At 47.9% G+C, this 15,323-nt stretch overlaps 1 protein-coding gene across 2 annotated transcripts; it reads left to right on the top strand.

Moving 5' to 3' along the window:
- Positions 1-3,587: 3,587 nt before the first annotated feature.
- On the top strand, positions 3,588-13,463 carry Polr3gl (RNA polymerase III subunit GL). Of its 2 annotated transcripts, XM_042679106.1 has the most exons (8): positions 3,625-3,670; positions 7,504-7,670; positions 9,301-9,430; positions 10,579-10,647; positions 11,443-11,499; positions 11,698-11,771; positions 11,908-12,021; positions 13,017-13,463. In XM_042679106.1, the coding sequence occupies exons 2-8, from the start codon at positions 7,545-7,547 to the stop codon at positions 13,101-13,103; spliced, it is 657 nt and encodes a 218-aa protein (XP_042535040.1). In that variant the 5' UTR covers positions 3,625-3,670; positions 7,504-7,544; the 3' UTR covers positions 13,104-13,463. The 2 variants fall into 2 exon arrangements, with proteins under 2 accessions (XP_042535050.1, XP_042535040.1); XM_042679116.1 differs by lacking the exon at positions 7,504-7,670 and having other exon boundaries at positions 3,588-3,668.
- Positions 13,464-15,323: the final 1,860 nt, after the last annotated feature.

Genomic DNA, 15,323 nt, shown 5'->3' with positions numbered 1-15,323 from the left:
AGTGAGTTCAAGCCCCAAGACTGGCACAAAATAAAATACGAGCTGTCAGGGAAAGCACAAGCCAGTGTGGAAGCAGATAAAGCCATACATCTTCCACTCCTGCCTCTCCCAAAACAAACATACAGCACAGAGAAACTTGGATCTGAGATCCCATATTTGAACCTGTTAGGTAAGAGTGAGGAAGGTAGATATCCTGGGAGCATTTTGGGGGGGGGGGGGACGGTGATGGGAGGGGTTAGGTCGTGGACCTTAGACCCAGGGCCTGAGCACTGTCCCTGAGTTGTTTTTTTTTACTCAAGCCCACTTTTTTACACAAACCCACTTCCAGTTTTCTGGAGATGAGTCTCACTGACCATGATCCTCAGATCTCAGCCTCCTGAGTAGTTAGGATTACAGGTGTAAACCACTGGTGCCCGACTTCTAGGAGCATTTTTCTAGATAGGGCTAAGGACATTTCCAGCAGTTTCTCTTATTTCTGAAGGGAGGAGCTAGGAGAGCTGCAGAGAGATGAGCAAACCTTGTAATATACTCTTTCTCATTTCATCTCTCTTCATCCTTTTTAATTCTTTTTCTTTATAAATACAGGGCCTAAACCAGGCACCCATGGCTCACACCTGTAATCTTAGCTACTCAGGAGGCTGAGATCTGAGGATCATGGTTCAAAGCCAGCCCAGGCCAGGAAAGTCCATGAGACACTTATCTCCAATAAACCACTCAGGAAACCGGAAGTGGTTCTGTGGCTCAAATAGGAGAGCGCTAGCCTTGAGCTGAAGAGCTGAGAGACAGTGCCCAGACCCAGAGTTTAAGCCCCATGACAAATAAATAAATAAATAAATGGACTGGGAAGGTGGCTCAGTGGTAGAATACTTGCCTTGCAGGTATGAGGTCCTGGGTTCGATTCCTCAGTACCACATAAACAGAAAAAGCCAGAAGTGGCACTGTGGCTCAAGTGGTAGAGTGCTAGCCTTGAGCTGAAGAGCTGAGAGACAGCTCCAGGTCCAGCGTTCAGGCCCCATGACCAACAACAAAAACAAAAACAAAACAAAACAAAAAATAAACCAGGCCCTACGGGCTGGGAAGGTGGCTCAGTGGTAGAGTGCTTGCCTTGCATGCATGAGGCCCTGGGTTCGATTCCTCAGCACCATATAAGCAGAAAAGGCCGGAAGTGGCACTGTGACTCCAGTGGTAAAGCTCTAGCCTTGAGCTAAAGAGCTGAGGGACAGTGCCTAGGCCCAGAGTTCAAGGCCCACAAGGGACAATGAATACATACATACATACATACATACAAACAAGGCCTAGCTCTATAGCCCAGGCAGCACTCCACCTCATGATCCTGCTGCCTCCCTCTCCTCAGTGCTGGGATTCTAGGCATGTACCCCCATGCTTGGCTTCTTTAGTCTTCTTTGTTGCGGAAACTCATTTTCTATCTTGTCTTTTTATCCTCTGTCTTGCTTGAAGGTCCTTGTCCGAATCACTCCTTCTGTCTTCTCTGTTCCTGTACTGTCCCTATTGGTATCTCATACTGTCTCTGGCTCTTCTTGTCACCTGCCCTGTCTCTATGGTTACCATAGATTCCATCTGCATATTTTAGAAGTGAATCTGTGTCCAGCTGGAAGGCACCAAGCAAAGTGGGGGATGAAAAAAAAAACCACACACACACACAAAAACAGGATTTGGAAAGCTCACCTAAGCTCCTAGATAAGTCAGAGGCTGTAGGCCGCCAGACACAAGATACTAAAAATAATGTTTCTGGGGAATGAAGAGTGAAAATATTGCAGGGAAACTACCTATTTTTACTAGTTACTGCCAATTATGAGCCTAGTGCTTTACATATATTATCGCTAATCCTCACACAGCTGTACAAGATAGGAACCATAACCTGTGTGTGCGTGTGTGTTTGTGGGGGGGGGGTGCGTGCTTGCGTGCGTGCACGCACATGCACATGCTAGTACTGGTGCTTAAATGCAGGGCCTACGCTATTAGGCCCCATCTCTTAGCGTTTTCACCCAAAGGTTTCACAGGCTGGCCCCTATCTCTTGAGCCACAGCTCCATGTTCAGCTTTTTGCTGGTTAATTAGGAATAAGAGTCTCACAAACATTTTGGCCCAGGCTGGTTTTGAGCAGAGATCCTCAGTTTTCAGTCCCCCGCATTTCTAAGATTACAGGCATGAGCTACCGACACTCAGTTACTATTTTCTTTTCTCTTTTTCTTTTTTTTGCTGGTCATAGGGCCTGAACTCTGGGCCTGGGCCCTGTCCCTCAGCTCTTCAGCTCAAGGCTAGTGCCCTACCACTTGAGCCACAGCACCATTTCCAACTTTTTCTGATTATGTGGTGCTGAGGAATCGAACCCAGGGCCTCATGCATGCAAGGCAAGCGCTCTACCACTGAGCCACCTTCCCAGCCCCATCAGTTACTATTTTCTTGTAGCATGAGGTTACAACCTCAAGAAGGTTCTCCAAAGCTACACATTTTTTTTTCCTATCCCCAAAACGTCCCTATACCTATTTATTACAGCCTCCCAGAGTAGAGGAATATTCTTCTTGACTGATACCTACATTGCCTCTCATTCTGAACTCTTCCTTTGTTTCTGTTGGACCCCTTAGCTAAGCACAGGTGGCTCATGTCTCTAATCTTAGCACTCGTAACCTTAACTACTCTGGAGGCTGAGATCAAAGTATGATAGTTCAAAACCAGCCTGGCTATATAAAAGTCCATGAGTCTCTTTCTTCCGGTTAACCACCCAAAAGCCGGAAGTAGAGCAGTGGCTCAAGTTGTGGAGCACCAGCCTTGAGCAAGAATAGCTAAGGGGGGTTGGGAAGGTGGCTCAGTGGTAGAGCGCTTGCCTTGCATGCCTGAGGCCCTGAGTTCGATTCCTCAGCACCACATAAGCAAAAAGAAAAAAGCCGGAAGTGGTGCTGTGGCTCAAGTGGTAGGGCGCTAGCCTTGAGCTGAAGAGCTGAGGGACAGCACCCAGGCACTGAGTTCAAGACCCAGTACCAGCACACACACACACAGACACACAGACACACACACACAGTCACGTAGGAGGCTTAGGGGACGAAGGCAGTGGAATACGCAGAAAACATTGTTACCCCAAACCTTCCCAAACCATCTCCCACCTTTGTATGGACAGGAGGACACCCACGGAAAAAACACTTTCAGAAAAGAAGTATCCATGGGGGAAAACCGGGGAAGACTGAAAGGAAAGCTGGAATCTTGGGGGCGAGGCCAAACCATGAAGGCAGCCCCCCTAAACCCTTTCTCAGTCACCCTCCCCCCCCCCCCCCCGCCTTTTTGGCCCCTCTTGGGGAGCGCTCCAGAAATAGATCGCCTTGCAGAGATCTGAGGGTCAGGTTCTCTCCGCAAAGTCTTGCCATCCAAGGGCCTCCTTCCAAGGGGCGAGATCAGAAACAACCCACCGCGGGCGACCCCGTCACCCCAGCTCCCCCGGCGCCCGGCTCCCAAGCCCGGTTCCGGCGCGCACTCCCCCCTCCCTCCCGGACCGCAGGTGGGCGGGCCTGCCGCCTCCGCTGTCCCTGATTGGCTAGGAGAACCCACCAATGGGGCGCTCCGGGAGGCGGGCCAGAACGCCTGCGGCTGGAGGAAGAGGAGCAAATTTCAAGTTGGCCCGGGCCTGGGCCCCGTGCGGGGCGAGGACGCCGCCAGGTAAGGACCTCGCTCGGTCCGCACTTTCCGCACCAGGCCGCCTGGGGTCGCCTGCTGGAGCTGCCCGGCTGGCCGGCAGCCTGTTGGACCGCCCTCCCTCGGGGCCCCTGTCCTCCGTCCCCTCCCGAGCCCCCACTGCTGAGTGGAGAACCGGCGTTCTCCACGGGCGTCGAGGACAGATACTCAAGTGAGGAAGGCTCGGGCTCGAACCCCGGATCCCGCCGTGGCAGCAGCCACCCTCGACGGGGTGAACGAGGTCACCGTGCCCTGTTAGCTTTTAAGACCGCTGGACTAGTGACGCCTACCTGTAGCCTGTAGCTGTATTTATTGCAGATTTCATTGTTCTCCCAGTTGGAGGATACAGTTTGCGTCTTGATTTCTCTCTCTGCCTCTCTGTTTCTGTTTCTTTCCTCTCTCTCGAGGCCTTGCTGTCCACCCTGGCCTGGAACCCAACGTCTTCCTACCTTAGCCTCCTATATGAATGTCCTTCTGCTGGTATAGGCCTTGCCAGGGTGCCAGGTTCATTTTGTGCATATCTTTAACGGAGCGCTTAGTGTAGGTTCCTTTAATGTCTATTCTTAGAATACAAAATTTAGTAGGGCAGATTCTGTTACTTCATTTGTAATATTAATAGAATGGAATTGGGGTTCTTTTTTTTGTGGGGAGACGGCTTGCACTCTTGTTTCAGAGGCAATTTAAACTACGTACTTAGGGACAATAAAAGACAATACAGCCGGGCACCGGTGCCTCACACCTGTAATCCTACCTACTCAGGAGGCTGAGATCTGAGGATTGCTGTTCAAAACCAGGCCGACCAGGAAAGTCTGAGAGACTCTTATCTCCAGTAAACCATTAGAAAACCAGAAGTGGTGCTGTGGCTCAAGTGGTAGAGTGCTTGCCTTGAGCTGAAGAGCACAGGGACAGCGCCCAGGCCCAGAGTTCAAGCCCCAGGACTGACAAAAAAAAAAAAAGACAATAGAGAACAAATGAAGTTCTTTAAATTAGTGGTTTGTAATATTAGTGTTTCATTATTGCTCTTCTCTTTTTTTTTTTTTGGTCCGGTTGTGGGGCCTGAACTCTGGGCCTGGGCACTGTCCCTCAGCTCTTCAGCTCAAGGCTAGCGCTCTACCACTTGAGCCACAGCGCCACTTCCGGCTTTTTTCTTTTTTGCTTATGTGGTGCTGAGGAATCGAACCCAGGGCCTCAGGCATGCAAGGCAAGCGCTCTACCACTGAGCCACCTTCCCAGCCCCTCATTATTGCTCTTATAGTTCAGGGAAGAGAAAACCACAGGGGAACTGGAGAGGAAGCTTTATGAATCACAAGATCTCAATTTTGGAAGGCCCATAGAATTTAAGTACTTGTTCATTCCACAAATATTGACCACTAACTATATGTCAGACACAATGATAGACTATACTTGTCCTAGGGCATCCTTTTTTTTTTTTTGCTAGTCCTGGGGCTTGAACTCAGGGCCTAGACACTGTCCCTGAGCTTCTTTTACTTGAGCCACAGCACCATTTTCAGCGTTTTCTGTGTATGTGGTACTGAGGAATCGAACCCAGGGCTCATGCATGCTAGGCAAGCGCTCTACCACTAAGCTACATTCCCAACCCCATCCTAGGGCATTCTTTAGTCATATGTCTAGAGTGCTTGAACTCAAGGCCTGGGTGCTGGCTGTTCCTAAGGTTTTTCACTCAAGTTTGGTCCTCTATCACTTGAGACACACCTCTATTTCTGGCTTTTTGGTGATTAATTGGAGATAAGAGTCTCATGGATTTTTTTTTTTTTTTTTTGTCAGTTGTGGGTCTTGAACTCGGCCTGGGCACTGTCCCTCAGCTCTTCAGCTCAAGGCAAGTGCTCTACCACTTGAGCCACAGCACCACTTCCAGTTTTCTGGTGGTTCATTAGAGAGAAGAGTCTGACGGGCTTTCCTTCCTGGGCTGGCTTTGAATCTGATCCTCAGATCTCAGCCTCCTGAGTAGCTAGGATTACAGGTGTGAGCCACCGGAGCCCAGCTAGTCTCGTGGATTTTTTTTGCCCCAGCTGGCTTCAATCAGAAATCTTCTGATTTCATTCTCCTGAATAGCTAGAATGATAGTTGTGAGCTCCTAGTACCCATCTGGCAACAACCATTTTTTTCTTTTTTGGGGGATATATATATATATATATATATATATATATATATATACCAAATAAATACTGCTATTGTAAATAGCAGGCTCACGTCTGCAATCCTAGCTACTCAGGAGGCTGAGATCATGATCCTGGTTCAAAGCCAGCCCAAGCAGGAAAATCTATGAGACTCTTATCTCCAATAAACCTTGCAAAAAACTGGAAGAGGCACTGTGGATCAGAGTGGTAGAACTCTATCCTTGAGCAAAAAGAGCTCGGGGACAGCCCCCAGCCCTGAGTTTTGGCCCCATGACCAAAAGTATTCTTAGAGTATATAAGGCAGATATAACTACTGTAGTTATATACTGTGTAATCCCCTGTGGCCTGATAAACCTTAATCCTCCTACTTCAGCCTTTAAAGTGCTGGGATTACAAGTATATAACACCACACCTGACTATTTAAATAACAGAGAAAGTAGAAAAACCTTAAAAACAAACAAAACCTCATTTTCCCAAGTTAGCAGTGTTAATTTTTGTTGCATATTCAAGAACCACATATTTTATTTTATTTTATTTATTTTTTGCCAGTCATGGGTTTGAACTCTGGGCCTAGGCACTGTCCCTCAGTTCTTCAGCTCAAGGCTAGCACTCTACCACTTCAGCCACAGTGCCACTTCCAGCTTTTTCTGCTTATATGGTGCTGAGGAATTGAATCCAGGGCCTCATGCATGCAAGGCAAGCATTCTTATCACTGAGCCACCTTCCCAGCCCCTTGTTTCACTTTTTTTTTTGGGGGGGTCCGGGCATGGGGCCTGAACTCTGGGCCTGGGCGCTGTCCCTCAGCTCTTCAGCTCAAGGCTAGCGCTCTACCACTTGAGCCACAGCGCCACTTCTGGCTTTTTTCTTTTTGCTTATGTGATGCTGAGGAATCAAACCCAGGGCCTCATGCATGCAAGGCAAGTGCTCTACCACTGAGCCAACTTCCCAGCCCTTGTTTCACTTTTTTATTGTTATTATAAAGGTGATGTACAGAGAACAAAATGATGATGGTAAGAATACTTTTTTTTTGTCAGTCGTGGGGCCTGAACTCTTGGCCTGATTGCTGTCTCTCAGATCTTCAGCTCAAGGCTAGTGCTCTACACTTGAGCCACAGTGCCACTTCCTGCTTATGTGGTGCTAAGGAATCAAATCCAGGGCTTCATGCATGCAAGACAAGCATTCTACCACTGAGCCACCTTCCCAGCCCAAGAGACACTTTTTGCCAGGAGCTAGTGGCTTACACTTATAATCCCAGCTACTCAGGAGCCTGAGATCTAAGGATACAGTCAAAGCCAGTCCAGACAGACAAATCAAGAAAGTCTTATCTCCTATTAGCCTGCAAAAAGCCAGAAGTGGAGGTGTGGCTCAGGTGGTGGAGTGCTAGCCTTGAGTGGAAAAAAAAAAAAAAAAACTAAGGGAGAATATAAGTCTCAGATCTCAAGCCCTAGTACTGGCAGCAACAACAACAAACCCAGAGTCTTTGTGTTGCAGTTCTACTCAACAGCCATTTTCTTTTCAGAAATACCCCTGTGGCACTGAACCTTCTCAGTCAAACTTGTTGGCTGATGTTAGCTTTCCCAGTGTCCTAGAGAGAAGCTCATCGGTTTGCATCTTGTGTCTCCTTGGCTTCCTGTCTATCCCATCGTCCTTTTTCTCTCTCTGTGTTTTTATCTTTCTCAGGTTTTCCTCGCTGGATCTCTGAATAGCCAGGCCCCCCTCCATCATGGCCGGCCGGGGAGGGGGCCGGGGCCGTGGCCGGGGCCAGTTGACTTTCAACATGGAGGCTGTGGGCATTGGGAAAGGGGATGCTCTGCCCCCACCCACTCTCCAGCCTTCTCCACTCTTTCCTGTGAGTGTTTCTTCTCCCTCCCCACCCCTGAGCGCTCCAGACTGACTGCATGTGACTGAATGAATTCTGCCTCATCAGAAAACCATCCCCAGTTCAGGTGCCACTGGCTCACACATGGAATCCCAGCTCCTCAGGAGGCTGAGATCTGAGCTACCCTGCGAGTAAGAATCCAAGGGATTCTTATTTCCAAATTACCATCAAAAAGCTGGAAGTAGAGGCATGGCTCAAATGGTAGGACACCAGCCAAAAATAAATAAATAAATAAAAGCCAGGTGCCAGGGCTCACGCCTGTCATCCTAGCTACTCTGGAGGCTGAGATCTGAGGATCACGGTTCAAAGCCAGCCCGGGCAGGAAAGTCCCTGAGACTTTTATCTCCAATAAACCACTTGAAAACTGGAAGTGGCACTGTGGCTCAAGCAGTAGAGCTCTCGCCTTGAGCTGACGAGCGCAGGGACAGCACCCAAGCCCAGAGTTCAAGCCCCACGACCAACAACAACAACAACAAAAAATCACAAGAGGCCCTGAATTCAAGTCCTAGTAATCACATAAACAAATGAATAAATACCATCTGTATCTTGCCTCTCCTTCTTCCAACTCATAGAAGATTTTTCTTTTTTTTTTTTAACTGTATTTTTTTTTGTCTTTTCTTTTTTGGTACTGGGGATCAAACCCAGGACGTTGCACTTGCTAGGCAAGCGCTTTGCCACTGAGCTACATCCCAGCCCCTACACAGAAGATATTTCTAATCAAAGAAATCTTTAGCCAGGCACCGGTGGCTCATGCCTGTCATCCTAGTTACTCAGGAAGCTGAGATCTGAGGATCATGGTTCAAAGCCAGCCCAGGTAGAAAAGTCCGTGAGACTCTTTTTTTTTTTGGGGGGGGGGGGGGGGTCCAGTCGTGGGGCCTGAACTCTGGGCCTGGGCGCTGTCCCTCAGCTCTTCAGCTCAAGGGTACCACTTGAGCCATAGCACCACTTCCAGCTTTTTTCTTTTTGCTTATGTGGTGCTAAGGAATCAAACCCAGGGCCTCAGGCATGCAAGGCAAGCGCTCTACCACTGAGCCACCTTCCCAGTCCGTTTGTGAGACTCTTATCTGCAGTTAGCCACCAGAAAACAGGAAGTGGCGCTGTGGCTCAAGTGGTAGAGTACCCACCTTAAGCTGAAGAGTTGAGGGACAGGGCCCAGGCCCAGAGTTCAAGCCCCACCACCAAAACAACAACAAAAATCTTTACCCTTTCCTCACTTCCAGCTTCCCAGCTCTCAAAATGCCACATGCCATGTTCCCATTCTCTTTTGCCCTTCTATTCACTGGAACTCTTGGATTAAATTGAGACAATCAATCAGGCACTGATAGCTCACGACTGTAATCCCAGCTACTCGAGAAGCTGAGACCTGAGGATCACAATTCAGTTAGCCCAGGCAGGAAAGTCTGTGAAACTCTTATCGCCAAAGCCAGAGGTAGAAGTGTGGCTCAAGTGGTAGAGCACTAGCCTTGAGCAGAAAAAGCACCCAGGCCCTGAGTTCAAACCTCAGTACTGATACAAAGATTAACTAGTGAAGGGGAGAGACCTTCTAAGGTTTATGCTTCACTAATTTCTTCCTGAACTGATAATGCTTCTGCTTCCTTAGCCCTTGGAATTCCGCCCAGTGCCTCTGCCCTCGGGAGAGGAAGGGGAATATGTCCTGGCATTGAAGCAGGAGCTGCGTGGCGCCATGAGGCAGCTCCCCTACTTCATACGGCCAGCTGTCCCCAAGAGAGGTCAGTTGAAATGCTAGAGGTCAGCTGGGTGAGAAAAAAAAAAGTGAGCAAGACATTTCCACAAAACAAACTGGGCAGTTTGGCTCCCGCCATTCATCCCAGCAAGCACCAGACCAGGGGAATCAGGTTGGCCTCTGGGCAAAAGCAAGAATTTGTCTGAAAACAGACTAAGCAAAACTAAGCAAAACACAGGCTGGGGATGGGGCTACAGTGGTAAATCACAGTCCTTGAAAGTGTAAGACCTGAGTTCAAACACCAAATATCACCAAGAAAAGGAAGGTGGCTTAGTGGTAGAGTGCTTGCCTAGCATGCATGAGGCCCCGGGTTTGATTCCTCAGCACCACATAAACTGAAAAATAGCTAATTAAATTAAAAGAGAAAAAAGCATATGTATTTTTTGTCAGTCGTAGTGCTGGAACTCTGGGCCTAGACATTATCCCTCAGCTCTTCAGCTCAAAGCAAGTGCTCTACCACTTGAGCCACAGCGCCACTTACGGTTTTCTGGTGGTTTATTGGAGAAATGGGTCTCATAGACTTTCCTGCCTGGGCTGGCTTCCAGGCTTGATCCTCAGATCTTAGCCTCCTGAGTAGCTAGGATTACAGGCATGAGCACGGACGCTCAGCTGAGAAAAAATATTTTAAAAAGGAAAAGAAATGCTAAAACAGAGTGCCTGTCATTCCCATACTCAGCACCCCTGAGGGCCAGGAGACCCAGGAGGCTGAGGAAGCCAGCTCAGGCAGATGAAAGTGTGAGACACTTACCACCCTGTGAACCAGCAAAACGCTGGAAGTGGAGGTGTGGCTTCAGTGGTAGAGTGTCAGCCGTAAGTGAAAAGGCCAAGTAAGAGAGAGAGAAAGAGAGAGAAAGCCTGTTTAGTCTTCAGCACTGGCGCTGAAAAAGGATCAACTCTGCCAGCCAGGAACCCCTGCGTCTTGTTCTCTGGACTACTACTTAAATACAATTGTTTCTGAGCCAAGAGATAAAAGAAAAGCTGTCATAATTTTGGATGTCAAAGGGACAAGTTAGAAGATTGAGTCCCTGGTCTCTGGGTTTGGGGTGAGGGGACAGATAATTCTTCAGAATTGAGAATAGGAATAACCTTTGTTCTAGGGATAAAACTTCTGACTCTTGATCTTTGACCCCTCAGATGTGGAACGTTACTCAGACAAATACCAGATGTCAGGACCCCTCGACAATGCCCTTGACTGGAACCCTGGTAGGTGATGGGACTCTTCATTGACTGTTTCTTTCAGATGTCCCAGATGCCTCAAACCATGCCAGTGTCCACCTCCAGTGTCCTTCCCTCCCCTCCTGCATGCAGTATCCATCAACCAGAACCTTCCATGTACTCCTAAAGATTCTTGGAAACCTGAGAAACCAATCTAAGAGACCCCACCCCTCCAGAGATGTCCAAGCCAGTTTTAGTTTGAGAAACATCAACCCAACTCCTTCTCTCCTCAGTTTGAAAACCTTTCCTTCAGCTGGGTACCAATGGCTTATGCCTGTAATCCACGCAACTCAGAAAGCTGAGATCTGAGGATTGCAGTTCCAAACCAGCAGGAAAGTCCATGAGATGCACATATCCAGTTAACCACCAAAAAGCTGTGGTTCAAGTAGTAGAGTGCCAGCCTTGAAGGAAAAAACTAAGGGACAAGTGCTCAGGCCCTAAGTTCAGACTCCAGGACTGGTGCATGCGTGTGTGTGTTAAAAAAACTTGTCCTTGGGGCTGGGAAGGTGGCTCAGTGGTAGAGCACTTGCCTTGCATGCTCCAGGCCCTGGGTTCAATTCCTCAGCACCACACTAAGAAAAAAGCCGGAAGTGGCGCTGTGGCTCAAGTGGTAGAGTGCTAGCCTTGGGCTGAAGAGCTGAGGGACAGCACCCAGGCCCAGAGTTTAGGCCCCATGACCAGACCCAAAAACAAAAACAAAAAAACTTGTCCTTTTTAGCACTAATCATTCATAAAAGATCCCAGGTCAGATCTTATTGATACTCACACTCTCTCTATTACCAGATTGGCGGCGTCTACCACGGGAGCTAAAGATTCGAGTGCGAAAGCTACAGAAAGAGCGTAAGTGTATCTATCTGGGGGAAAAAAGAGTTTATCATCAATTAGCAGAGCCTCTCAATCCCTCCCAATACCCACTCAGTCCGTAAATTGTGGCTGGGTGCCATAGTGGCCACTAGAGGGCAACAGAGTGTCATATTTGCTGCAGGAGGTACTAGAAGGTGTTGACACTAGTAATTCACTTTTTGATGCCCCTCCCAGGCACCACCATTCTACTCCCCAAGAGGCCCCCAAAGACCACAGAAGACAAGGAAGAAACAATACAGAAACTAGAGGTGAGGAGGAAGTGTGCCTAATGCACTCCTGGGCCTCAGGTTCATTCCTTGTTGGAATGAACCTGGACCCTGTACGTCTCAAATTGTCCCATTCACTAGCTGAGTGTGTTTCTTTTTCCATTTGTTTTCACCAAAGACCCTAGAAAAGAAAGAGGAAGAAGTGACTTCAGAGGAAGATGAGGAGAAAGAAGAAGAAGAAGAAAAGGAGGAAGAAGAGGAAGAGGAGTACGATGAAGAAGAACATGAAGAGGTGAAGGGGACTGTCCACCCTCCATCCCCTTCCTACCTTGTTCTTGACTTTTTTTTTTTTTTTGGTCCAGTCATGGGGCCTGAACTCTGGGCCTGGGCGCTGTCCCTCAGCTCTTCAGCTCAAGGCTAGTGCTCTACCACTTGAGCCCCTTCCGGCTTCTTTCTTTTTGCTTATGTGGTGCTGAGGAATCAAAACCAGGGCCTCAGGCATGCAAGGCAAGCCCCTTACCTCCTTTTTTCATAGATACTCTCCTTAGAAGTTTGGAGAACCAAAGGAGGTGGTACCTCACGAGAGTAGGAGCCTTCATGAATTCATCTGTCCCTGGGTTCTTCTCAAAAATGATCTACCATGGGCTGGGAAGGTGGCTCCGTGGTAGAGTGCTTGCCTGGCATGCATGAAGCCCTGGGTTTGATTCTTTAGTACCACATACACAGAAAAAGATGGAAGTGGTGCTGTGGCACAAATAGTAGAGCACTAGCCTTGAGCAAAGGAAGCTCAGCTGAGTTCAAGCCCCAAGACCGGCAAAACAAAACAAGCAAACAAACAAACAAAAAACGAACTATGAGCCAGGTCTGTGGCTTACACCTGTTATTCTAGTTCCTTGGGAGGCTGAGAAATGGGAACCACAACAAAAAGTTCCTGAGGCTCTCCCTTCTCAAGCAAGTGTTGGTGTGTTGTATGTGTGTCTGTTATTCTAGTTACAACAGGAAGCCTAAAAACAGATCAAGACCCAGAAATGCAACCAGACAGAAAAAGCAAGACCTTATCTCAGAAATATTCAGTGTAAAAAAATGCTGGAGGTGTAGCTCAGCAGTAAATCATCTGCCTAGCCTATGTGAGGCCCCAAGTTCAACCCCAGTGTTGCCCCGTCCCCCAAAAAAACCCCACAAATCCTACAGCTGAAAGGAAATAATATGCTAGGGAAGAGGCCTGCTACAGAGAGAGGAAGGCTGTGGCTGAAAGCATGCCTGACTTTTACTTCTTTTCCATTTCAGGAAACTGACTACATCATGTCATATTTTGATAATGGAGAAGACTTTGGGGGTGACAGTGATGACAATATGGATGAGGCCATATACTAAAGAAAGGTCCCTAGCAGCACGCCATCCTCATAATCATTCTTGATTTGGGATATAGAAACTGTCTCTCCCATTTAGTTTAATGGACAGTGAAAAACAAACACAAAAAACTGGCCCCTGGAGCTGAAGCTGGGAGTGGAGAATTGTGACAGATAGCCTTTTCTCCTCACCCCATCTTTATATAGCTTCTGATATCTTACAGAAAGAGGAAAAGACTAATATCGTTAAAATACAGTAACAGCAAGGAGACAGAGTTACTGGCTTGTTGGAGCTGAATGAGACCACTGTGTACATATCCTTACCCAGGTTTTACAGGTCACTGTGAATTTAATTGAGGGTGAGTTTCACATTTTTTAATAAAGTGTTTTTATTATCTGTGCAGTGTGAGTCTGGTGGGGGAGGGGAGATGAAAGGCTGACAGGATGTCCAACTGAGCCATTTTTTATATTTCCAGTAGGACATGGGTGAGGGGTGGGAGAAGGGGGGAGAAGGTTCTAGTAGCTCACGCCTGTAATCCTAGCTACTCAGAAGGCTTAAGATGTAAGGATCGAGGTTCAAAACCAGCCCCTTCAGAAAGACTATCTCTAATTAACCATCCTAAAATGAATAAAGCCAAGCAAGAATTCAGGCCCTGAAGATACACTCAGGGGCATAGTGCACTCAAGTCCACAGCCCCTCTTCTAGCCATTGGGAAGTCTTGCCCTTTTCTTCCTTCCCTTCCACTCCCATGGAGGACATCTACTTGCAACCAAGTTCAGCCAGAGGAGATTCAGGAACTTGCCTGGAGGGCTGCCTAATGTCTAGAAACTTCTAGAGTCTGTATTCTTCCACAAATCCACTGTCCTCTGAGTCTCAGGTCCTCAGGATATAGGAATCTGTGTTCATACAATGTTCACAGGTTAGAGGCCCTTCCTTTCCCACACTTGACCTTGATCATGACCTTATTTACAAAATAAAAGATTAAGTTCTGGAGAAAGGTGCCAGAAGGAAGAAGGGAGGAGGGGCTGACATCTGGTCTGCAAATGCCCTTCTCCTGGGCCTAAAGACTGCACTTTGGACTTTGTGGTGATGGTTTCTAATTGTGCCAGTACCAGAGCTTGAATTCTGGTCCTAGGTGTTATCCCTTGGCTTTTTTGCTCCAAGTTGGCCTTCTACCACTTGAGCTACACTTCCTTCTGGCTTTTTGCTGGTTAAGGGGAGATAAGCGTCTCAAGGAGTTGGCTGTCCTGGCTGGCTTGGAGCTGCGATCTTCAGATCTCATCTTCTAAGAAGCTAGGATAACAGGCTTGATCCACTGGTGCCCAGATGAGACCCCACTGTGAAAGATAACATCTCGTAGAGCAAGCTCTGAAAACACCCGAATCTCCTCCATCTGGAGAAGCAGGGTGTGCTTACAGTTTCGCTTTTGGTTTTTCCCTTTGGCCTTCCTGGCTCCTTCCCTTGGGGAGGGGGTAGGTGGTTTTACAGAAGGCAGTGACTTTAGGGACACTCACAGCTCTGGGAGTTGTTTCCTCACCCACGCGGTTCTGCTTTGAGTGAGGTCACTTCCCTAGGCTCTGATTGGCTGCCAAGGAAGCCTTCGGTGAGGTGATTGGTTCCAGCCTCTTGGCATGCAGCAGACACGAGTAGAGCTGCTTGTCCAGAATAGGAAGTGAATGAGATATCTGGGGTGCTATCACCCAGGCCTTGCCTGGCTTTTGAAAGTCATAAGACAGAGTGTAGGAGAGAAACTTCAAGAAATTTCCCAACTACAAATCGGAAGGCAGACTGAATTCTCTTATAATAGAAGGTGACAGAGACTTGAACATCTAACGGGGTTTGATGTTTCTGACCTCACTGAAAAAAAAAAAAACTCGATTAAGGGAAAGCATCTATAAAGCCTGGTTGACTGTGCTAGTGTTAAGAGAGAGGCAAGCCAAGAAAACAGAGAGCAAGAATAGAAGGAGAACATTCCAGAGTTATTGAGCAATTTGTGATGATTGATGTGTATCCCTTTCTTGCTCTCTGATGTGTTGTGGGGAGGAGTGGAGGCCAGGGGACTTGTGGCTGCCATTTCCTAGAGTTATACCTCAGCCAGTAGTTAAAACCAGAGAGAGATCAGCCAAAAAGCAAACTAACATGAAAGCAAACAAAGCAAACACTGGGCAGTTCATGCCTGTAATCCTAGCTGTTCAGGAGGCTGAGATCTGAGGATCAAGGGTCGGATGCCAGCTGGAGCAGACA

This window comes from Dipodomys spectabilis, unplaced genomic scaffold, assembly GCF_019054845.1.
Source record: "Dipodomys spectabilis isolate Male_0828 unplaced genomic scaffold, ASM1905484v1 ptg000002l, whole genome shotgun sequence".
In the NCBI taxonomy this organism is placed as follows: Eukaryota; Metazoa; Chordata; class Mammalia; order Rodentia; family Heteromyidae; genus Dipodomys; species Dipodomys spectabilis.
Note: the sequence above shows the minus strand (reverse complement) of the source record. Positions and strands in the feature narration are given on the sequence as shown.